The sequence below is a fragment of the Lissotriton helveticus genome, chromosome 2_1 (genome assembly GCF_964261635.1).
Source record: "Lissotriton helveticus chromosome 2_1, aLisHel1.1, whole genome shotgun sequence".
Lineage (NCBI taxonomy): Eukaryota > Metazoa > Chordata > Amphibia > Caudata > Salamandridae > Lissotriton > Lissotriton helveticus.
The window spans coordinates 434,277,562-434,304,223 of NC_136059.1; the positions used below are offsets into that span (position 1 = coordinate 434,277,562).

A 26,662-nucleotide genomic window follows, 5' to 3' on the forward strand; every position below is an offset into this window, starting at 1 on the left:
TCCGTACAATGTTGTGGCCAGAATTCGGTGTGGGAGGTGGGCAGTAGGTTATGGGTTTCTAAGAACTCAGAAAGAATCCTATAGACATTTTTCTAAATTCTTACTTATTCCAGGAAGTAACTGGAAGTAACTGGATGGGACGATAGGTACCCAGAGCCTCCGGTTTAAGCTTGGCTTTTTAAGCAGTGCACTCACCATGGCATTATTCCAAGACGGTGGGACTTGGCTGGTGGAAATAGACAGGGTTATCACTTCCAGCATGCCTGTGAATACTACTTCCTTGCCCTTCAGTAGAAAGTGGGGGGTGCCGGATCGAAGGGGGGAAGACAGATTTTACTTGGGAGAAAATTTCTGATAGAGTGTCCAAATTCATTGTTGGAAGTTCCTCTAGTAAGTGTTTGATGTCAGGAGGGGAGTTATCTCTTGAAGGAAGGTCACTAGGGCAGGGGGAGTGGGGAAATATATTGTATATATCTCATATTTTTGCAAAAATATTCTGCTAGTTCATTGCAGCGGTCTGGGGCAAAGGCATACTCATGCTAAAGGCATGCATGGAACAAGCCTATGTGTGGTAATGGCAGTGTTATAAAGGCATTCGTAGCAATTGCATGCATGGTTTTATCATACAACCGACACAGTTATGCCCCCAGCCATCCTCACAGGATGGCCCTTTCCCAGCTAAACCCACATCCTATTGTTCAATGTCTGTGCCCAATACACATTCTTAATGGTGAGCAATTAACAGGCTCAGGTAGCTGGAAATTCCTAGAAAGTTTAGGGCAGGAAAACTCCAACTTTATAAAAGTGGCATTTCAAAATTGTAATTTAAAATCCAACTATACCATTAAAGAGGTTTTTAAATTACAATTCCTTTGAGGATAAACAGTATATTTCTACCTGCTCAAAATCCAAAGTTAGCACATACTAATTGAAATAAGGTAACCCAGCCTATAGGTGAGATAGGCCTTACAGTGGTGAAAAATGACTGTAGGTGTTTTACACTACTCGGACATGTAAAACTTAAAACCACATGTTCTACTTTTTAAATACCATGGGCCTCATTTATGAGGCCTTGCGTCAGTTTTGCGCTTCCGATGCGTCATTTTTTGTGACGCATCGGCGGCGTAAAACATGCCTCCTGTTGCGCACTATTTACAAAGTGATGCATCTAAGCAGATGCGTCACTTTGTAAACCCCTGCGCTACATTATACCTGCGTCAGGTATAATGTATGCAGAGGGTGCGTTCCCCCGCAAAAAGCCTCGTAATAGTGACGCAGTGAAATCTTTGAGATTTCACTGCGTCACTTTTAGGACGCTGTTGCGTCAAAATCTTGCGCCTGCCTCACAGCAGGCGTAAGACTGACGCAAGCCCTTTCACATGGGGCTTTCCTCAAGTGAAAGGACGCATTGCTGGAGTTGCGTCACTTTTGTGACACATTCCAGCAATGCGTGACTTTTGCGCTTACAGATACGTCAGAAATACTGACGTATCTGTAACTCCTTGCGCCATGATGCATCATACTGTAAATATGACGCATCATTGGTCTCGCATGGAGGGCGCAGTGAAAAGTGACGCATCGCTTTTTTCACGCAGCGATGTGTCACTTTTCATAAATGAGGCCCCATGCACCCTGCCAAATGAGCTGTTAGACCCCACCTTAGGGGCACATTTTATGTATTAAAAAGGAAGGTTTAGGCCTAGAAAATGTTTTATTTTGCCAAGTCAATTGGCAGTTTAAAACTGCACTACAAACTGAAGAGGCAGGCCTGATGCAGGCACACTAGTAGCATTTATTGTACAGGCACTGGATACAGGGAGTACCATTTACTAGGGACCTACAAGTAAACTAAATGTACCAATCAGGTGTAAGCCTATTTTACCATGTTTCAGGGAGATAGCACAAGCATTTTAGCACTGGTTAGCAGTGGTCAAGTACGCAGAGTCCTGTGGCCAACAAAAACGAATTCAGAAAAACAAGAGTTGTTAAGGTAAAACCTTTGGGGGTTACTCTGCAGAGGGGACTAGGTCCAACAGTGCTATATACTATGTAAATTATCTTACATCCTTTTTGTATAGTAGAATGCTCCTATCGTATGTTATTTTGTCTTTGTTGTTTTGTCATAACCCTCATCTGGCGCGGGATGTTCTTGCACACTATATATTCTATGTGATGTTTTGCAGTAGAATGCAGCGCCTTTAAAAAAAACACTGAATATCCTTCTAGTGAAGAAGTTCCACTGATTGATATTTTTTTGGCTTGTGAATCTGAATGGTGCTGCATAAAGGAATGCTATGCGGTTATTCCCTTCTTGCCTCATTGAATCGTACAATTTCAAATAAACTATTTTCACATATAGTTATCTTTGTTAAAAATTGAGCTGAGTTATTTAACTTTCTTTACACCTTTTTCAGAGCTAAAACAAATCCCTGGAGATTTAAATCGCATGCTATGAAATAACTCACAAAAATCAAGTAAGCTTGCAACCCAAAGAGACATTTAGGGAATCAGAGACTGCTCTACTAAAAGTACCTGCCCATGTTATAATCCCACGCTCCAGTGAATACTTTGACGGCATGAGAAATGGATCTGGACAGCAGGTTCCAACGAACGTAGAAATAACACGTAATAAAAATCCTATCTCAAAAATGCAATCTAGAAAAGTATTTTGATTTTAAAGAAAATGTTGAGACAGTAAATTTGGAAGGAGACTGTTTAATAAAAAACATTGCGTACAATGGTTGTGAGAACATCTCTTGCCCTGTTTATTTCGGTGAACAGACATAATATCGACCTCAAAAATATCGACTGGACATAATATCGAGGTAAAAATATAGACTAGACAAAATATCGACCAGACATAATATAGTCTACAAAAATATCGATTACTATCGATATTAATAGCCAAAATATCGAATCAAAAATATAGACTAGACATAATATCGACTAGATAGAATATAGACAACAAAAAAAATCGAAAATAAGGTAAGTGTTTTATAATTTGTAATAATTGTGTAATATAAATCTGTAGCGGGTTGTGGGTTTATAGGGGAATAGGGTGGGAAGTAATTTAAATATGATTAATTAAATCTGTAATATAATAGTAATTGTTAATTAATTATTAATTGTTAATTAATTAAAATATAATTGTTAATTAATAATAATTGATTAATTGATCAATAATTAAATTTTCGTAAAATATTTTCTGTAGCGGGTTGTGGGTTTATAGGGGAATAGGGTGGGAAGTAATTTAAATATAATTAATTAAATATGTAAAGTAATTATAATTGTTAATTAATTATTAATTGGTAAATAATTAAAATTAATTGGAAAATAATTATAATTGAATAATTGATAAATCATTATTTTTTACTAAATTATTTTTTGTAGTGGGTTGTGGGTTTATAGGGGAATAGGGTGGGAAGTAATTTAATTTTAAATAATTAAATATGTAAATTAATAATAATTGTTAATTAATTATTATTTGGTAAATAATTAAAATATAATTGGTAATTAATTATAAATATTTAATTAATAAATAAATAATATTTAGTAAATTAATTTCTGTAGTGGGTTGTGAGTTTATAGGGGGATAGGGTGGGAAGTAATTTCATAATAATTAATTAAATATGTTAATTAATTAAAATTGTTAATTAATTAATAATTGACCATTAAATAAAATGTACTTGGTAAATAAAAGTAATTGGTATTGGAAATTAAATTTAATTGGTAATATTATTTCTAATAATTATATTTATTTATGTTTTTTTTCCTTTTGCTACTGTTGCACTTACTGGAGTTGGAATAGTAATTTTAACCCCTACGTTATCCAACGCTTTCCCTACTGTTGCACCCACTGGAGTTGGATTAGTAATTTTAACCCCTACGCTATCCAGCGCTTTCCCTACTGTTGCACCCACTGGAGTGGGAATAGTAATTTTAACCCCTACGCTATCCAGCGCTTTCCCTACTGTTGCACCCACTGGAGTGGGAATAGTAATTTTAACCCCTACGCTATCCAGCGCTTTCCCTACTGTTGCACCCACTGGAGTGGGAATAGTAATTTTAACCCCTACGCTATCCAGCGCTTTCCCTACTGTTGCACCCACTGGAGTGGGAATAGTAATTTTAACCCCTACGCTATCCAGCGCTTTCCCTACTGTTGCACCCACTGGAGTGGGAATAGTAATTTTAACCCCTATGCTACCCAGCGCTTTCCCTACTGTTGCACCCACTGGAGTGAGAATAGTAATTTTAACCCCTACGCTATCCAGCGCTTTCCCTACTGTTGCACCCACTGGAGTGGGAATAGTAATTTTAACCCCTATGCTATCCAGCGCTTTCTCTACTGTTGCACTCACTGGAGTGGGAATAGTAATGTTTACCCCTACGCTATCCAGCGCTTTCCCTACTGTTGCACCCACTAGAATGGGATTAGTAATTTTAACCCCTACGCTATCCAACGCTTTCCCTACTGTTGCACCCACTGGAGTGGGAATAGTAATTTTAACCCCTACACTATCCAGCGCTTTCCCTACTGTTGCACCCACTGGAGTGGGAATAGTAATTTTAACCCCTACGCTATCCAGCGCTTTCCCTACTGTTGCACCCACTGGAGTGGGAATAGTAATTTTAACCCCTACGCTATCCAGCGCTTTCCCTACTGTTGCACTCACTGGAGTGGGAATAGTAATCTTTACCCCTACGCTATACAGCGCTTTCCCTACTGTTGCACCCACTGGAGTGGGAATAGTAATTTTAACCCCTACGCTATCCAGCGCTTTCCCTACTGTTGCACCCACTGGGGTGGGAATAGTAATTTTAACCCCTACGCTATCCAGCGCTTTCCCTACTGTTGCACCCACTGGAGTGGGAATAGTAATTTTAACCCCTACGCTATCCAGCGCTTTCCCTACTGTTGCACCCACTGGAGTGGGAATAGTAAATTTTACCCCTACACTATCCAACGTTTTTGCTACTGTTGAACTCACTATAGTTGTAACAATACATTTTAACCATTTTGCTATGCTGCGGTAAAAATGTTATATATGTTTATTTAATAATATGCCTGCAGCTGTCACACTTCGGAGACTATGGCAGAAAGAAAGGAACTTTGAAGGACACACTTGTGAGTTTAAAAAGTGAAACCCCATTTTCCTGCGTTTTGTTGTCAGCACGCTGCATTTTGGGACTGGTAGTCCCCAACACTAGCGCGAGCAGAGACAATTGATTGCAGGTGAGCCCTGCCACCACTTGGTAGGAGGAGCCAGATATAAATTGCATAATGGGTGTTGTTCACAACCTACGGACTATGGCATTCGAAAAAGGCACAAGCCGAAACCGGTCATGCTACATGTTTCCTGATTAAAATTACCTGAAAAAGCTCCGCTGTGTCCCTGGTGATCTTCTGCAAGGAAAAGAAGTGTTTGATTTATATTCAGCGCGGTTCCAAAACGCGCACAAGGGACCCTTTCATCAAGTGACCGTGGTTATTTTGGAAATAACTGAATTGGTTTGCCGAGGGGTCGGAGTAACGCCACGGTCCCCCACAGAACTCTCTAAAGTATTTTGACGGCTGGGACCATCGGAGGCAGAGGGTGCGGAAAGATGGCGTACTTGATCTGCGCCTGCAGCTGTCACACTTCGGAGACTATGGCAGAAAGAAAGGAACTTTGAAGGACACACTTGTGAGTTTAAAAAGTGAAACCCCATTTTCCTGCGTTTTGTTGTCAGCACGCTGCATTTTGGGACTGGTAGTCCCCAACACTAGCGCGAGCAGAGACAATTGATTGCAGGTGAGCCCTGCCACCACTTGGTAGGAGGAGCCAGATATAAATTGCATAATGGGTGTTGTTCACAACCTACGGACTATGGCATTCGAAAAAGGCACAAGCCGAAACCGGTCATGCTACATGTTTCCTGATTAAAATTACCTGAAAAAGCTCCGCTGTGTCCCTGGTGATCTTCTGCAAGGAAAAGAAGTGTTTGATTTATATATATATATATATATATATATGTATTATTTTTGGTGATATAATTTTTTTTATTTATATTAATTATTTATTAATATTACATTTATTTAATAATTTTTTATAAGTTTATATTAAATATATGTATTATTATATTAGTTTTAACTTAATTTAAAGATATTTAAAAAAATCGATATTTTGGCAGTCTATATTTTTGTAAGTCGATATTTTGGAGTCGATATTTTAGTACTTACCTGTTTGAAGATAGGCAGTCGATATTTTGTTCCTCGATATTTTAGATTCGATATTTTGGTATCTCGATATTTTTGAGGTCGATATTATGTCAGTGATCCGTTTATTTCATTCAGTTTATGTTTGACTTCTGAATCTTAGATGCGCGTTGTTTATGTTGACTCTTTCGTCTCTTGAGCCTTCTAATTATTTCAGGAACATATGTTAGTCATACTGCCTTTCAAAGAAACCGCGACAATAAAGGACTGTCCTGCCATGACAGGTCAATCCGCTGGTGCTGAGCACGTACCGCAGCATTAACAACTTACACATTGAAGTTCTCCATAATAGGCAGTGGTCAGGCCACAAATGTATTAAAGTATGGCACAGTGAAGAAAAAGAACTTGTATTTTCCAAGTATAATGTCACTTAATCGGATCCCAGTAAATCAGGGCTACCAGCTATGATGCAGCTGATCTTTAGCAAAAGCATGATATGATCTGAAATTAATGCACATAATAGTACATTCTGTGCTGGTGAAAGCAAATGAGACAGAACTGTGAATAGACTTCGATACATTTTTCTGTTGAAAAGTTATGAGCGAGAATGGAATTACATTATTTTCCCGTCCTTGGATTTAGAGAATAACCATAGTTTAGTCTAGCGAAGGTAGGGATTTACTGCACATAAATGCTCAAGCATAGTGTTTGATCTCATCCAGGATGGGCTTCCAGTTACAAGAATGAGCTAACTGAAGAGAGAGGTACCCACAGAAGGAAGGGCCCATCCTTGAGTTGGACAGAGAGAAACGCTGCCCCAAGAACTGTAAGGACTGACCCAATAGAACTCCTTGCTCAATTCACAGGGTTCAAAGATATTGAATTGCCTGCTGGAAGATGTGACCTCCTATGGGTTGTACTCCCTGGGAGAAACCATGTGTTTTTTGGAGTATACTAATTGTAAGTTTGTGCTGGAAGTCCTTACTACTGACTTGAAGTTTGTGGAGGAGTGCCCAGCGGACTGTATTTTGGAAGTAAACAACAGTGTGATGAAGGGATCATTGCCTGCATAGACTGTTCCAAGACCTTCAGTTATGTAGCAAGAGGCTAGAGTCAGGGGATGAAGCATGCAACAGACACCATCCTCCGCAAAGACTGGCCGAAAACCTGCAACTGTTAAATAAGACCAGTGTTTGTGAAGATTACCCTGACACGTTAATATGTAGTGACAACCAATAATCTGTAAAGAGTGGGCCAGTACTTGCACTTGTAACATAAAGCGAACGTCTGTGAAGTCTGGCCAGAATTTCCATGACCTTAAAGATACTGGACCCAATTCCCAAAATAATGTTGGAAATTTACTCCGCAGGGTTACCTTTGTGCAAGTAGTAAACATCTAACCTGTTTAAAAATCCAGGGAAGTTATGAGTTTTAAAGCTCTCCATGGAATGTTTTTCAAGAGCATATATTTTTTATAACATTAAATATACAGATGACCCAGAGCTGGGTCAATCCTCTTACCATTTATTATCTGATAGTCCTTTTTCGCTGACTGAGATGTAAAGGGAGTTAGCTTTTGGTCACTCAATTTAATTAACATTGCAACACATTTGGCTACACAAAAAGGACCAGGAATCAGAGACTATTGTTATGGAGGTTTATTACAAGTTTGCAGTCAGGTTAAAATAAACATATCTCAATACCATGCTGTAAAGATACAGAATAACAAGTGGATAGCCCAACCTCCTAAAGAAGATCCGGCGTCTCATAATAAGGCAAACAAGAAGCTCAGTCACAGCAATACAAAAGATCAATAACAATATGTGATGTTCAGAGAAGAGTTTCTGGTTCTCTCTTCTATACATTAACCAAGATGGCCAACCGTGAAGGAGCCCCCTCTGGACACTCCTAGGGCCAGGGATTGCCACTGGCTTAAATCCCTTCTGAGGCCCCATCATGGAGTCCACCCTCCATCTGGAATCGAATTAGGGTACTGGAAGGAAATGAGCCTTGACTTTGAAGAGACTGTTTAGAGCCAAGACAGCAGAAGAATATCTGGAGAAGAATACACGGAAGGCCTGCCTGCACTGTTGCTCCACGCTGGTCGTCAGCCCGGAGACCCCCATCACCCGACACCCATCCCTGGCTACCGGCCAGCAAGGGAATCCGTCCAACCATTGGCAAGCTGTTGGGACCCCCCATTGCATCTGTCTCCGTGCATGTAGCCTGGCGCTATACATCTTTCCACCTGTGCTGACCCTTGGAGCCCATCATACGGCCTGGAGACCTCTGACACTATAGGCGAAACAGTTGTAGCGGAGGAGACCGCGGTAGTTTGACATGGAGGGTAAGACCGGTCCTTAGCGAGAGCACATACTGCACATAGCAGGCCCCTGCAATATGCAATAGTCTGCCACAACTTAAGGATTGCTCCACAGGAAATTCACAGGAAATCGGAGCACAACCTGCGGTAATGTTGAGTTGTGCTTCACCTCCACACTGCTGCCCTAAAAGGAGGTATTTGTCTGAATTCATCCTTTTGTTTTTTGGCTACCTCATCAGTAGATTTCTGTTTGGGCTACTTCTACAGTAGGACGTTGGTTCTGGGCTACTACCTCAGTAGAAGTTTGTCTGGGCTGCTCAAGTAGATTAGGTATCTACCACACTATACTGACCTTTTTAGTGCCCCTGCGGTAAAACTGGATCTATCCCGATCTTGAGAATATACAATTCCTTGAAATATGAGGTCATGATCTAAACAACGTCATATTAACATAGAGTTGATGAGACATTTCTGATTGGGCTATATTTCTAGTAGGACTCTACTGAGTAAACCCTATCATTCACAGAGTCCACTTGAAATTTATTTCCCAACTTGCTGTTTGTCTCTACAGTATGTAACTCACGGAGTTATCAAAGGCAATTTTTGCATCCAAAATCTTGATAGATGAAAACAGTTGTTAATAGTTAGAGACAAATAGGCCTACGTTCCTAGTAAGAACGCTCTCCACTGGCACAGCCTGCACCCAACAACCGGAGATCACTAAGGATTCCGAACATCAAAAGCATGGGGCCTGCTTACTGCTTTCCTCTGGAGGTGTAGGCTATGGAGCCTCCACACTCCTTTCTGGTGCCCAATCATGAGGGGCACACAGGCCACTCCTGATCTTCCCTGAGTGCAAATCGCAATCAGCTGCTCATGCCCAGCGACCCAGCCACCCTGGCACCCATGACTCTTCTCCAAACAAGAATAAGGGAAGGATAAAGCAGTGCTTGTAGCAAACAAAAAAAGGGGGATATTAAACTGATGATCATTGAGCATACTGTCCCGAGCAGGAAAAATTACCCGGAGCACGGTTCCAAGATTTAGAAGCAGCCTCTTGGCCACAATTCACAATACTGAATGCTTCTCCCAAAAAGATAATTTGGTTAGCCCCAGACCCACTCCCTGAATACTGTATCAAATTCTAAAGACTACTGATTGATTAACATCCCGCAACAGCACCCTCATGGTCACCAACTTCTGAATTTTTCCCCAAAGATCTAAATTGGCTATCCCCAGTAACATCCTCTGAGTATAAAAAATTGTAGGAGAAGGAACACTGTCTATTTGGCTAGTTTGTCATAGAGAAACTCTTCCTTTAAATCACAATGGTTTTGTTATCATTAATTAGTCAAAAATCATTCAGCAATGTAATTGTCCCAAAGAAAACATAAGAAAATTATGTGTAATCTTTTTATTCTTTCTTTTATTGCTTGTTTCACATATATTAACATATAAGGATACAGCCACGTGTTTCATCCTACAACAAAGGGACTTCTTCAGGGCAAATATGTAGTCATTTCAACCATTAGTTACTAAGCAAAAGAAATGAGCCCTTTTTGTTCAATCGTGTGAGTCTCTCGAAATTTCATTCATAATCAGCACCAAATTAGGAACATCTAATGCCCATTCAAACCCTGTGTTCATCAAGGGTTGATGGAAGTTTGGCAAAACCTGTTGGGCTTTGCTCTTTGGATACGATAGTCTTTGTATTCTCCTTATTTCATCGGACCACAATTGTCCCGGCGTATTGCAGCATAAAGAAAAAAGCATTATGCTGTAATACATTTGCATTAGATGTTCCTAGTTTAGACTGCTGATTTATTAATTACATTTTGAGAGACTTACACGATTGAACAACAAGGACTTCTAATTGGTCAATGACAGTACCATCATGGAAATATATGGCCCCAACTCATGCTGCATAAAATTTCCAAGAAACCACTCCAAACAACTTCGAACACAAAATCCTCAAAGAACACCCTTAGCTACTAATAACAGAGTTTTCTTTTACAGTCCAACATACAAAGGGCTTAAAATGGACTTCATCTTCTACACCAAGTAAACCCGCCAAAAGGAGAACTTTCTTCAACACCTTCACGTAACCAACGCCACCAATGTCCCTTATGGATCTAAACTCACTTTCTACCCATCTCAGAACTTTAGTGGAGAACTGTCCATAACTATTTACAGAAATAGGAACATCCTAATCCAAGCATCTGAACAAAACATATCCCTTTTTGAACACCACTTCCCTGCTCTCTGCACTTCCATGTCATCCGCTCTCATCATCACCCCTAGTCCCTCTCCTAGAGAATTCACCCACGCACCCAACCCTCCTCCTCTAATTGAACCTCCTGCTCCCAACACCCTTCACATGGTCCCAACCCCCACACCCCCACTGCCTCTGCCATACCCAGATGCCTTGAGGCTTTAGTTTCACCGCCACAACTATGTTTCCCCCCTTCATGGCCCAGTTTGATCTATCTTCCACACCCAAGCTGCCTCAGTCTCCCAACCACTGCAGGCTGAATCCCACCTTAGCCCCCACCCAGCCTCTGGCGAGCTTCATCATACCCACTCCATTCCACGGACCCAATTGCCTCTCAACTGATCCCTATAATAGTCCACCCAGAACTCAAAATCGACACTGTTCTGGATGAAATCTCATCACTACATAAGAACCCAAAGAAGTGCCACATTCTGCTCCACCCTTACTCAACTGTGGCAAACTCTGGTCCTCCAGCTGTTTATTAGTCAATCAAGCGCACAGACAGAGCATTCCAGGATTGAATGCACTAAGCATGGCTTTGAGCAGCAAAAAAGTGTTAAGGACCTTGATCATTGGTGTGCATTCTACCTATTTTAAATGAAATAATTACGCTTTTTTCCGTCTATGGCATAGTCTGCACCCGAGTAAGAAGATTTACATACAGTATGATTCTCTTTCAACAAAGGTAAATAATCAAAGGACAAAGGACACTGGAGGTTATATGTTAAAATTATAGTTCAATGTATTGAGAACTATATTGAATTTACACCACGTTTTAAACTTCAAGCAACATTTATTTATGAACAGTCAAAAAATCGGATTGATTTGCATTATATTTATTTTTTTGCATTGTTTAGCCGCTTTGCGCATGTTACAGTTTATTGTAGATCAAATGTAAACAAAACAAATTTAGGAAAGTAGAATATAACTCATAAACCTAAACAGCACACCCAATATCAGAAAATACACCCTGTCAAATTCAATGTAGATTTTTTTATTTTTTTTTATTGATGTTTGATATTATAGATTTCACTCATTAAATTTCTGTACAATTTATAAAGAACCTGCTAAGAGGATGATGCCCTCTACAATCAGATGATGCATAATGTTTATACGTTTATAATTCTATTTTCTATAACATGCATCCTGTCACTGTACTATAAGTCTTTTTCTTCTTACAGTGTCAATAATGACACTCAACATTCATCATACAAAAATAAAACATTTCATTTCATTTTGTTGAGAAGACATTCAATTCTGGCATGGCTCTTAAAGATTTTAAATCCTACGCGCGTTTCAGTTGTGCCCCTTCATCAGGAAGCCATGTACATAGGTCATGAAAACCTAGACAGGGTATATCTAAGCAAAAACATATATCAGTGTTGCGTGAGAACCCTATTTACATTGTAAGCCCCTAAGGGGGTCAATCACAATACTTCTAGTTGTTCGCTATGACAATTTAAAACCACTAGTCATAAATCTGCACAAATAGAATAAGCTTATCTCTTATAAGCCAAAAGTGGTGATCACCGTTTGTCTATTTCACCTAATTACCATCACCAAGTGTTGAACTGTAAAAAAGACCCAAGGGTGAAACACTGACTTAGTGTCAGAAACTCAAAGAAGTTCATATCAAGATTTTGACAAAAGAAGAAAAAAGAAAGAAAAAGGGGGGAAAATATAGCCAGGTTTGTCTCCACTACCTATGGGATCACCTATGAGGAAATTGGTTTGATACTGAGCTTGAGGACGAGAAAGAATTTATTTAGAGGAAAATTATTTTAAAATGGATTACCTCATTAAATGTGCTGAGTAATCTAGCCTCTGAGCAGATCAGATTTTATAGTTGCAATGATAGTATATTACAATAAGTTCTGTAAAAAAGTCAAAAGATGATCTTTTAATTAAGTGGGTATAGCTATCCTAAAAAAACGTATTAGTAGACCTCAATGCTGTCCATTTTCTAGGGGTGGGCTGCAAATTTCGTTCCGCTCGCGGAACTTGCGAAATTTTGGCATTTTCGCATTCTGCACGGAACGCGAACATTTCTAAACTTCCGCCGCGGAACGGAATTGTATTGCACAAAACGGTGGCATCTTCATGGATAAATATGCAGGGCAGGATTCTTTCTGGCACGGTGCTCCTGTCACAAAAATTAAACCTCAACAGGAAGCACTTACAGACATAAATAAAGCAGGTGCCCGAGCTTAAGGTCAAATTCAGTAACGTAAAATCAGGACAAAAAATTAGTGAGCACGATCGAGGCTAGGCAGGTGTGCTTTCTCCCCATATCTACAGTCTATAATTAGCTGTAATCCTTGATGGAGGTCTTTGCATCCACAAGTTTCTCGAGCGCAATCCCCATGTAGTTCCTGTGACCCGGAAGCTGCTTTCTCCTCATCTGCTGCTCTGATCGGTCTCTGACCCTAAATAATAGGCATGTGAACTTGCATAGAAGCCCCGCCTGTCTGGGCCGCCCCACACACACTGACGGTATGCAATGTCTTCCCGCCTTTTCCCTCACTATGATGGACAGCTCACTCAAGGGACCTCAGTGCCTTTTGGAGAGGTGGCAAAGTTACAGACACACATGGTCACTGGAAACAACTCTTCTGGCCCTTTACGCAGCTGTAGTGTAGGAAAACAAAGCACTTGACATTTACCCTAGGAGGTAGCACTAACTGATTAGCCAGTAGAAAGTACTCCAGTCGAATAGAGGTATTGCACAAAACGGTGGCATCTTCGTGGATAAATATGCAGGGCAGGATTCTTTCTGGAACGGTGCTCCAGTCACAAAATTTAAACCTCAACAGGAAGCACTTACAGACATAAATAAAGCAGATGCCCGAGTTGAAGGTCAAATTCGGTGACGTATAATCAGCCCAAAAAATTAGTGAGCACGGTCGAGGCTAGGCTGTTGTGCTTTCTCCCCAGATCTACTATCTACAATGAGCTATAATCCTTGATGGAGGTCTTTGCATCCACAAGTTTCTCGAGCGCAATCCCCATGTAGTTCCTGTGACCAGGAGGCTGCTTTCTCCTTATCTGCTGCTCTGATCAGTCTCTGACCCTATCAAGAGACCAATCAGAGCAGCAGATGAGGTGAAATCAGCCTCCTGGTCACAGAAACTACACTGGGATTCCTGCAAGGCATGGGAACTCGCAAAGAAGACCCGCCCCGAAATCTCTGCAAACAAGTGAAATTCCGTGTGTTCTCAGAGATTTTTTGGCCGTTTCGCAGAATTTTGCCGAAGGCAATTTCGCAAATTCCGCCCACCCTACCATTTACCTCTACAGGAGATGGACGAGAAGGAAAGGTTTCGAAAATGTGTGACGAAGGGCATTGTCCAAGATCAATCACTTATTAGTCCATACATTGTGTGCCTGGGAGTTCAGCTTATCAGTGTTAGATGACTATGATAAAACATAACAATCAAGAAGTCAAGATGAGCGCTCAACATTGGGTCACCAAGCATCAACAGTTGTGTCTAGTTCACTACTATAACTATTGTAGAGGCTGGATCCCACCTTAGCCCCCACCCCAGCCTCTGACGAGCTCCATCATACCCACTCAATTCCACAGACCCAATTGCCTCTCAACTTATCCCTATAATAGTACACCTAGAACTCAATATCGACTCCGTTCTGGATGAAATCTGATCACTACTTAAGGGCCCAAAGAAGTGCCACAACCTGCCCCACACTTACTCATCTATGGCAAACTTTGATCCTCCAGCTGTTTATTAGTCATTCAAGCGTACGGACAGAGCGTTCCAGGATTGAATGCAATAAGCATGGCTTTGAACAGCAAAAAACTGTTAAGGACCTTGATCGTTGGTGTGCATTCTACCTATTTTGAATGAAATAATTACCCCCTTTTCCGTCTACAGCATAGTCCGCACCCGAGTAAGAAGATTTACATACAGTATGATTCTCTTTCAACAAAGGCAAATGATCAAAGGACACTGGAGGTTCTATGTTAAAATCATAGTTCAATGTATTGAGAACTATATTGAATTTACACCACGGTGCAGATTTACACCTTCTGTTGCATCCCTGCAAATCAGCAGGGATGCGCCAGGAAGATGCGGGACGCAAGTTTAATCTTGTGCCACCACAGATGCGCCGCATTTACAATGCAGCACATCATGGCGCATGGATAAACAGATGCGTGTCGCATCTGCCGCGTAAGGTTGGCGCAGTGCTGGAGTTGTGTCGCAGACGCGACGCAATTCCAGCACTGTTCCAACCTGGCCGATCCACAACATGTTTATGTTTATATTTATGTTTATGTTTAGGAAATTTGTATAGCGCGCAAATACCCTGGGGTGTCTCGGCGCTTGTAGACTATGAATGAGGACAAGGGAGGCGCTGGAATAACGAATTATTGGTTAAAAAGCCAGGTTTTTAATTGTTTCCTAAAAACCATGAGGGTGGGACTGGTTTTGATGGGGAGAGGAAGAGAGTTCCAGAGCCTGGCAATGGCGACCAGGAAGCGCCTATCTCCCCAGGAGGATTTTTTTTTGCGCGGGACCGGTAAGAGGTGGGCTGAGGAGGAGGGGAGGGGTCTGTTAGGGGCATACATTAAGAAAGCTTTTTTTAGAAAGAGGGGTCCTGAGTTGTTGATAGCTTTGTAAGGGATGCAGAGTGCCTTAAACTTGGTAAGGCTTCTGATAGGCAGCCAGGGAAGCTGGCGTATGGCAGATGTAACGGATTTGAATTTGGGGATGCCAAGTCAAATTCTGGCTGCCGCGTTTTGGACTGATTGAAGTTTATTGAGGACTTTTTCTTACGCGTTGAGCAGGAGGCCATTACAGTAATCGGTTTTGGAGAGGACAAGGGTGGTGATGAGAGTTTTACCAGCGAATGCTTCAAGCAGGCGCAGGGTTTTGGCGCAACATGGCCATAAAAGTGACTCTGTGAAATCTTGTAGATTTCACTGCGTCACTTTTACGTGGCGTTCTGGCGACGGAACACACACCCTGCGTCAGAACGCCCACATGAAACCTGACGCAGGTTTCATGAGGTGCAGGGCTCTACAACGTGACACATCTTCCTAGATGTGTCACGTTGTAAATAAGGCGCAAAGTGGTGCATGGTTTACGCAGCCGATGCATCACAATAGTGATGCAACGGCGGCGTAAAAGTGTCATAAGGGGCTTGTAAATCTGCCCCCACGTTTTAAACTTCAAGCAACATTTATTTACGAACAGTCAACAAATCGGGGTGATTTGCATTATATTTATTTTTTCACATTGTTTAGTCGCTTTGCGCGTGTTACAGTTTATTGTAAATTCATTTTCAAGGAGGTGGTGTGCAAATGATGTTATTTATTTATTGAGGTGAATGCATTCGCTAAGTATTTTGTTCATGCCGTCACTCTCTGAAGTGTCACTTGAAGTGGTTTCATCACGTGACACTAATTACAAATATCCGACACACTTGTGGTGGTTTTTTAGAGTACGTAAAGGAGAGTGCGGTCTACTCATTTTGTGGAGGTAAGTTCAAACTGAAAAACTTCTGCACGTTTGGAAGATGGTTTGATTTTTCAGCACAGAGCAGTGGTGTTACATGTTTAGTGTTTAGTGTAATTTTATCTACAAGTAACACTGAGCAATTCAATGGAGTATTGATTAAAAAATGTGGGGGCACGTCAAGAATGGTCTTTATTTATGCATTAGTTTTTCTTTGGGAGTGAGGTTGTTTTACTAATGACGAGTAGAGAGCACTGTGGTGAGAGAGGAGTTCTTGCACACTTGGTCAGATATATTCACACATAGAGAAATGTTCAAGGGATGACTGGTAACATGGTTCTCATTTTGACTTTGTAGTTTCCCCTGAGGTAGGGCTAACGTAGCTCAAAATGCATTGGGACGATAATCTTCCACGTTGAATTATGAAGAATTTTGAACCTCACAGTCAATTTTGGCACTCCACCTTTGTAAAAATGTCAAGCATGAAAAATGTTTGGTTGGAAAGACATGGATTACTACTGATTACATTTGGAATACATTGGATAATAAAAGTATGATAATGATTCAATGTTATTGGATTGTTTGAATACATTAGTACAGCAGGGTTGGGGAACCTCATGAGACTCCAGCTGTTTATTAAACTCTGATCCTGCCACAAACTTCCCTTCCCTAGGCAAACTATCCCCTACGTTCGTCACCACCTCAAACCTAGATGCATCAAGACTAGAATGTAGCAGCAGGAAGCCGAAATGCTGTGTAACACATACGTCAATGCTCCAAAGCAACCTTGCCACTGCAAGCTCCCGGTTATCCTTGGCACCAGTAGGACCACGGTCACCACTCGCCCTCTCAGCTCACTTGTCCAACTACCTACCATCCAACCCAGTCAGCATGGTCCGAGATCTGCCCCTACTCTTTGATGCATGCTACTAAACTGCTGGTCAGCTGTAAAGCATGTCATTGAAATAGCTGAAACCATCCTATGACAAAAAATTGATATCTGCTTTCTAACCGAAACCTGGACTAATGAACACTCTTCCCCTTTCTCAGATTTCCTCACCCCCCTTTCGCTTCTCAATAATTTGCTGTGACTGCAAGGATCGTGTTGGTGGTGGCTTAGCCATCAAACAGAAAAACGATCCTAGCCTAGTTTCCTTAGAATATTTAGAAGTTCAGCTTTCCTCCAAAGGCCCTAAACCCATCAAATTTCATGCCATCTGTTACGCTGGAGGTTAAACAGCTCAATTCTTTGTTAAATGTATTCAAACATGTTGTATCAAAGATAAAATATCTTTGTCTATACCTCCTAGAGTACATTCTACATGTAAAAGAGGAGCATTCATGACATTTTTTAGGTAACATTCCTATAGCTGACATTTACAAACCAGCTTCATGGTCTACACCACACTCATTTTCTAAACACTATTGTGTGGATGTATTAGCACAATAACAAGCTAATGTAGGACAGGCAGTCCTAAACACACTTTTTCAAACAACTGCAATGCCCACTGGTTAGCTACCACTTTGGGAGAGTACTGGTATACAGTCTATGCAAAGCAAGTGTATCTACAGCACACATGCCTCAAATGGATAATGTTACTTACCATGTAAACATCTGTTCTTGGCATGTAGAGCTGTAGATTCACATGCGCCCTCCCTCCTCCCCGGACACCTATGGTTATTGCAGTTATCATTATTATTATTCATATTGTACATGCATGGACATCGCTATACTACACGTATTTACTCCATTCTCACCCTCTTGCGGGTAAACAATCTAACAATGGAGTGATGTGATGTGATGTGATGTGAGAAGGCACTTATATAGCGCACTACCACTCCAAGGAGTATCTTGGCGCTTCAAAACCTTGTAACAGTATGCAGCGGAGAGTTCATGGTGAAGCTAACAGTCTGCAATGAGGAAGTCAGATAAGTGCTAAGCATCCAGAGTCTGATAAGGAATATATCCAAGTTTTTAATCGTTTCCTGAAGTTTTTCTCTGTAGTAGTAGATTGACGCAGGGGAAGAGGTAGTTTGTTCCATGCCTTGGCGCCAATAACTGCTATGGATTTTCCTCCTCTGGTCGTCATCCTAAACCTGGGAACATGAAGCAGATTTGCCATGGATGACCTGAGTGCCCTTACAGGATGGTATGGTTTAAAGTACTTACGCAAATACAGTGGGCCTTGATGATGAAAGGCTCGGTAAGTAATGGTAAGAACCTTAAACAAAATACGTTTATGAACTGGGAGCCAGTGTAAGGCATCTAAGGCTGCAGAGGCCGAGGATTTTCTGGGCAATCTAAGGACCAGTCTGGCAGCTGCATGCTGGACCATTTGCATTCTGTGCAGGGCTGATTTATTCAGCCCTGCATAAACACTGTTGCAGTAGTCCAGCCTAGATGTTACTAATGCTACAGCAACCGTGCGTCTGGCACTTAGAGGAAGAAGGTCAAAAAACCTTCTGAGACTTCTAATGATATTGAAGCAGACCCCTGCTACTTCTTTTGCTTGTTGGTTGAAGGACAGGGTGCTGTAAAATTTGATACCCAGATTTCGCGCAGCCTTAATGGTATTTGGGGCGGCTTCTACTTTTTCAGGCCACCAATCTTGTGGAGAAAAACAATTGTTAGGGCCAAAAGGTACAATCTCTGTTTTGACAGAGGTGCATTTTAAGTGGTTGTGTGTCATCCACTCAAAGGTTGCTGCCAAGCATTCTTTTAATGTCATTTCCGCATTGGATTGAGTTTTATCCAGTGTCAGGACCAACTGTGTGTCATCTGCATAGGCAATAGTGTCGATGTTAAATGAAGAAATTAATTTTAGCAGGGGGACCATATATATGTTAAACAGAGTAGGGCTCAAGCTTGAGCCCTGTGGGACCCCTGTTATCATAGTTTTTCTTCTGAACAGAAATTGCCCAGCATGACAATCTGATGCCTGTGTGCCAAATAATCCTTAAACCATTCGTACACGGGTCCCGCTATGCCTGCCGTGGCAAGGCGATGTAAAAGGATAGCATGGGAAACCGTGTTAAATGCTGCAGAAAGATCTAATAGGATCAGGACAGCCATTTTTCCCTGGTCCAGTGCAGCACGAATTGTTTCGGTAGAAGACAGGAGTGCAGATTCGGTGGAATGGTTGGTTCTGAAACCTGCTTGACAAGGGTGCAAGGTGTCATTTTCATCTAAGAAAGTTGTTAATTGTTTATTATCCAGTGTTTCGGTGATTTTACAAATTGCAGGAAGAAGAGAAATGGGCCGTAAGTTGGATAAGGTTGTGTGGTATTGTAGAGCCTTTTTTTGCAGTGGTCTCACTGCTGCCACCTTCCATTATGGAGGAATTTCCCCTGATTGAAGGGACGAGTTAATGATTGAGTTTATACATGGATTAACCTTGTGTTTTATAGATTTGAGCAGTACAGGGGGGCAGGGGTCAAAAGGCTATCCTGATTTAAGGGCAGATATTCCCCGAAGGGATTCTTCTAAGCTGATATGGCAGAAACGTTCCCATCTTGGCTGGTACGGATTCCGGAACATTACTTCCTCAAGCTTTTCTTTTTCAAATTGGGGAAAACCTTTAGTGAGAGAGTCTATTTTTTGGGTAAAATAATTGGCTATATCATTGCACAGGGTCTGGGAGGGCGGGATCTCTTTAGTTAAGATTTTGGGCTTTGTGAAGCTATTAACAATCTTAAAAATTTCCTTTTGATTGTTGTTTGATGCCTCAATACGGGCGGTAAAGTATTTGATTTTAGCGGTTTTGACAGAGACATGATATGATCTCCTAGCGCTCTTATATATCTCTTTTGCCTTATTTTCATAACATCGTCGCCATATTCGCTCTAAAAGTCTAACTTCCCTCAGTTGTTCTTTAAGTATGCCTAAGTACCAGGGGGCAGATAGTTTCCTTTTTCCTCTGGTGCCAATTCTTTCTGGGTTTCTAATCTTGTTCCCAATCTGTGTCATCCAACTCTCAAATCTTAGATAGTCCGTTGTGGTGTTCCCTGAGAGAGTTGGTTTACTTTCCTTGGCCCAATTCCCTAAATCGGGGTGCTCTACGATTTTCCCCCAACTAAGTAAGGTTCTTCCCTGATTACCTGCTTCTATAGGGGTCGTCTCATTCCCTTTTAGGGCTATGTTAAATTCAATATAAAAATGATCCGTCCAAATTTGTGGAATGGGGCATTTTACCGTCATTTCATCTATGTTGGAACCAATACAATCCAAGGTGTGTCCAGCCTCATGGGTTGCTTCTATAGTCCTAAGCATCAGTACCAACACCTGTAACGTTTCTTTGAAACTGGAGGCATACAGATCATTCGAATCTTCTAAATGGAGATTCAGATCTCCTAAGAGAGTAAAATTGGCATACCTCAGAGTCAGATCACTTAGTACTTCCCCTATACTGGTAAAAGCCCATGCGCACCATCAACGAAAGGAGTCATGTTACCTCATGACTGTAAAAGGGTTCTTTGAAGGAAAAAATGCAAACATCCGGACCCAACAATAGATGGCAGGAGTATGCAAAACATGTGAATCTATAGCTATGTATGCCAAGAACAGATGCTTACAGGGTAAGTAACTGTTGAAAGCTGGGTTTCTGCTGCAGTAACCCCCCTCACTTTTTGCCAGACTAGTGATGCACTTTGACTTCATGTGCCCTGGGTCCCTGCCAATCAGGTTCCCAGGGCCTGTGTTCTTTCCCACAAACTGTACCTTGCACCCCCCAATTGGCACCCCTCTGACCACATGTCAGTCTCTTGTAAAAGGTACCATGAGCACCAAGTGCACTGTGGCCAGGGAAGGCCTCTAAGGGCTGCAACACTTATTGTGCCACCCTTAGAGGCCCTGTACCATTACACACACACTGCCATTGCAGGCTGTGTGTTTTGGTGCCGAATAAAGTGAAGAGTCGACATGGCACACATCCCTGGGTGCCATGCCTACAACCCACTGCTCTGGCATAGGTCAGGCACCCCTCTATCTGGGTACACTATACCTGTGGTGAGGATACAAGTCCATGAGTCCTGTACCCCTACAGTGTCTAGACCAATTCCTAGACATTGTAAGTGCAGTAATGCCTTTAAGAGTATGTGGTACTAGGAGTTTGTCATTACGAACTCCACGACACCATAATGGCTTTACTGAAAATTGTGAAGTTTGGTATCAAACTTCTCAGCACATTAATCCCACACTGATGCCAGTGTGAGACTTAATGAAAAATGCACTCAGAGGGCATCTTAGAGATGCCCCCTGAAAAACGACCAGCCTCTGGTGTGTTCCCTGAATGGTACACACCAGCCTGCCACCACAAGACATGTTTCTTGACACCTGGAGTGGGAGCCTTCATTCCCTGAGCCTAGAAACAGAGCCTTCCCTGGGCGGAGGTGGTCACGCCTCCCTTAGGTCAAGATGAGCCATCTGTGGCAGGGGAGCTTCAAAGGCCTTGCCACCTTTGTAATACAACTCCCAGCCTCTCCTGCTATCAGGAGCAGGCCCCCTTCCGGTCTCCCCTCCTTTTCGGGCAGGAAAAATTAGCCAGCCCAGAAGTTGTGCCCACCTCTGCCAACCCCACTCCTCAGGTGGGAGAGGCAAGGTGAATTCCACTCTTCAGTGCCTGCCATCTGGCAAATGGCAGGCACTCCCCAATCAGTGTTAGGGATTGTGCCCACTCCCCCACATAGGGGCCGGCACACCAAGGATGTAGTCACCCTTAGGTCAGTAGCCCATTGACTACTGACATCGAGACCCTAAAATTCCCCCTAAATACAGTATTTAGGGGAATTTTAGGGTCTCGAACCAAGAATACAGATTCCTGCAACCTATGAAGAAGAAGAACAAAAGAAGATGCCCTGCAGGGGAGACTGCAGAGAAGAACTGACTTGGCCCCAGCCCTACCGGCCCATCTGCAGTTTCCAGAGATCCTGCACCAAAAGTTGCCTTGTCCTGCAGCCAGCGACCTCCAGAACCCCTGGCAAGACTGAATCCCTTCAACAAAGACCGGATCTACTGTGAACAGCAGCTCTGTTCAAAAGAATCTCCAAAGCACGACTCAGAGCCTGCTGAGGACAAAGAAACCCGACGCCTGGAACTACCACTGCACCCGTCGCCTACGGCCCGATTTTGACTGCCCCACCAGTCCCAGCGAGGTCCCCCAGCACCTAAGAGTCTGAGTCCACAGTGGGTTGACCCCTCCAGGACTCCAAGACGTCACCTGCAGCCTCTGCACGGAGACCTCTCCCCAACCGTGAGTGGCCCGGTAAGATGAAATCCCACCTTGAAAGACACCCCTGCATCCATCCGCCCTGGAGAAAAGAACCCGAGGGGCACCTACATCCCTGAACCCTCCAACTTACCTGCCCAGCTGTTGGTTCCTCCAGGAAGTCTTCCTGGACCAAGCCTGCAGCTAAAAACCAAAACTGAAAATCCCCATTGAAAACAACAGGGCACTCAACGCCAAAACAGCACCCTGCACCTGCGCCGCACCTGCGCTGCTACGGGTGCACTTTGTGTGCTTAACTGGATCCCCCTTTGCCCTGAGCCTAACACCTGGAGTTTTGCACCCACAACTTTGTGGGCTGCTTGTGAGCAGCCACCAACCGGAGGCCCCTATCACCCATTAGATAACATTGGGCCACAGCACTCTGCACTCGGCCACCATAGCGCTGTTGAGGGTGTTCTGAGAGTGCAACCTTGACCCTGGTGGAACCTTTGTTCTAACCCCAGAAACTCAACCCAAAGACCGAGTACTTACCTGTTAACCGATAACTTCATTTTTCGCCATAGGATATAATTGACTTTTTTCCCTTGAAAAAGTGTGGAGTTGATTTGTATGAAAACCTGAAAAACTACAACTGTGCAAAACTGATTTTACTTACCTTACCTTTTCTCTAGAAATGTTCCAGTGTGATATCTAGGCATATCACACTGAGTAGAAAAAGTAATTTAAAAAGGAATCTGAAAAGTAATTTCACCATTTTAACGTACCTGTATTTTAATCAATTGTATTTGAACCTGAATTCAATTGTAAAACATTGCATAAGAATTTGCAAAGCATTTATTTCACTTACCTGTGCCAGGCTTGGCTTAGTTCTAGAAAATAAAAACGTAATAATATTTTTTATACAAACAAAATTGGTCTGAGTTCAGTCTTTGAGTGTATGACAACATTTGCTGATTGAGTGTTTGCAGCAAATGCTTAACACTACCCTCTGATAAAGCCTTACTGCTCGCCCACACTACCACAAACAGAGAGTAAGGTGCTATCTTTTTTTACCTCTGCCCACCTTTAGGGTTCCACTGGACTCTGTGCACATTATACATCATTTTGGTATAGTATATACAGAGCCATGTTCCTACAGTAACATAATCCAATAATCCACATATATACATGTATTTGTGACATGCAAAGATGGAGCCACAATTACGCTGCTCAACAGGTATGTATCTGCTCTTTCAAAGATACAACTGCTAAATGTATTTTGTTTTCTTCCACCTGGAAAGTTTATTTCCCTTTGGAGGATGCCTTCCCTACACCACCACGCATTTGTGGGGAGTTCCATCCCTTTTTCCATGATAGATACAAATGAATGCCTACTTTTTACATGTGAATGCCTCTGATTGTACCAAAGGTGAGAATGAGCCATTCAGATATTTGTAAATAGCACAAACTCACGTTTGTGGGTGTTCCTCTCATTTGCAAGGCACAACTGATCTGAAATGACAACTCTAAGCTCATGGAAGCACATTTACAGATACTTAATTTTCTATCACGCTGGTGTAGTAAGATCATGTATTTCTAAAAGAAAATACACATTTCATGAAATGAAAGCTTGATTCTGCACTTAGAAATCATACCATTCACATGGCTCAGTTAAACTTAGGAGCACAAATATCGTTGTCCACAGGGTCCACTGACTCTAAATTCTCTATGTGTGTAATCACCTTATCATGACCCCCCTCCTAATATCCCAATCCAGCATGACTGGTTCTCCCATGCGCAGCACCTAGAAGATCCAATAATAAGGTAAAGACTTGCATCATCAACACTCCATTATCCCTTCAGACCAGACATCCCAATCCTCTGAGTTCAGTATTAGGCATTCACTGAGGTTGTAGCCTGAAGTGCCTTTCTTGAGTATAGCTTAACTGATAGAAGCAACATCTCAAATTTGGGCTTCACGAAGAAGCAATGTGAATGTACTTCTCTATCCAGTCACCTTTTTCCACATCCTAAAACTGCTGCTTTCTCTCTTTGAGCTTCTTTTAAAAATGCAAAAACATGATTCTATCTAATGTTATCTTTCCTCTTTGAAAAGCCTAATTAAATATCATGTTTTACTTCTAAACTTGTGTCATACCATAAAACTTTGCATCTCTTTGAAATGTGACACACTGTGTTAAATGGAATGCATTGGCAATACACCTGTTTTACTACAGAGTATAGTCTTACATGAGCAAAGCACAAGATTGTCTTATAGACAAATCTAATGACCTCTTTAGATTTGATTCTAGAACATAATCCATTGGTTTGATTCCTGCCAATGGGGATAAGTTGAGCTCCCTTACACAAAAAAAATGTATAAGTGCTTTTAATTTCTGAAACTCTAAGGGTAGGTAGGCTGGACAATGTGGATTTGGAGATTCAAATTGTCGAGGAGGATATTTAATTATTGAGCACAATCCTCTTTTTCTGGTTCTCATTCCCATAGCAAATACACCTACTGCAATTCCTGTCTTCCCTATCTCATATGGGTCTCAAACAATCCAAAGATACACCGAGAGGCAGAGAGCTGTGACAAGAGTGTTGAACTGCTTCCCAGTGAAGCTTTTAGTATTCATGATATAGTGTGCCCCACTGATCCTTCAAAATGGCCCCAGGACAACACCAATACAGTGTCCTAATCGATTGCACAACTACATCATATTTGTTTAACATGTATGCTAATGTAATTGTTGCCCTTATGTTCAACTAGTTATTAATCAATTGTTTGTGGTACTCTTTTTCAATGTTATAATTAACGTATAGCTTAATTCCTCTGTTTATAGGCTTACCAACATCAATTTCTATGAAGTATACTCTAATGAAAATGTTCCTTCTACCATAAATAATGTCGAGGACATTGGTCCAGAATTCAACTTTACATTAAAGGTTAGTATCTCAATGCATGTACTCTCCTTGAGATGTTGTTGCTGAATGCATTTAAATAAAGAGTCCTTTTCTAAACAACAGGTACTTTGAAATCAAGTTATCCCAATAAATATTATGGTTAATATAGTAAACAGTATTTTAAGAGCTAAACATAGTTTATAATCTCAACAATACTCTCTTGCTGTATATAACATTGGCAATTTCACAGAACCTATCCCCTAGGTGAAATAGTGCCTGGCGTTTTATCTCTTCCATAATTTAAGAACTAAAAGTGTTTTTGGCTCATAAATTGGATTTCATGCACTACAAATTCAGATCATTTTGTAATTTTTACTGCAATGTAAACAACATTTTATAACTGCAGAGTATTAAACTATTGTTTTCTCAAACTGTTTGTGCATGTTTTTTAAAAGCTTTAAAATTATAGGTTAAGGAACTGGAAATGTGTTTTGTGACGTTATTGAAATGTTAGAAATAGATAATAAAATATACTTATATAAGTTTGAAAAATGTGCACATATTAGATAAAATATTTTTATAATATTATAAAATCCTGTCTAACATGTGTAATTGTAGGTACAGGCAAACAATCAAGAGCCAGATGTACAAAAGCATTGTATGATCGCCACCCACAGTGTTTGTGTCCACACAATATTTTTTTTGAGGTCTTACCTAGGCCGCCCTTGCTCTGTCTCTTCAAGACATGTTGCATTCAGGTTATGCAAAAAGAACAATTGATGGACAGAATGCAGAACAATGTCATAGATTCACCCCAGTACAGAGATCAGGGCCTAAATCCATTGTTTTTTGGCTCCCCATGCCATTCCAGTTTAGACCCAGCCATATGCAAATCAGTCTTGACCCTGTTCCCCATGTGAACAGCCCAGCCCGAACCGCCAGGCCAGGTCCTCCGTGGACTGGAAAGAAGCATCCTAGGACCAGTTTCGGGGTTATCACCCCTCATCAGCCAGGCTAGCTTGACTCCAGTGGCATGGAGAGCATGGGACCCACGTCTGGGCATACCTGTCCCATTCAGGGTGACATATGAAAAAAGAAAAATTGATGGACAGAATGCAGAACAATGTCATATATTCGCCCCAGTACAGAAATCTGGGCCTAAATCTATTGTTTTTTTGCTCCCCATGCCATTCCAGTTTAGACCCAGCCATATGCAAATCAATCTTGACCCTGTTCTCCATGTGCACAGCCTAGCTCGACCCACCAGCCAGGTCGTCCGTGGAC

At 41.7% G+C, this 26,662-nt stretch overlaps 1 protein-coding gene across 1 annotated transcript in view; it reads left to right on the top strand.

Moving 5' to 3' along the window:
• The window catches only part of ITGA2 (integrin subunit alpha 2), a 683,385-nt gene that overhangs the window by 563,072 nt on the left and 93,651 nt on the right, over positions 1 to 26,662 (top strand). The window contains exon 24 of the mRNA XM_078675061.1: positions 25,318 to 25,420. Coding sequence (XP_078531187.1) covers positions 25,318 to 25,420 — 103 coding nt within the window. The remainder of the gene's footprint in view (positions 1 to 25,317; positions 25,421 to 26,662) is intronic.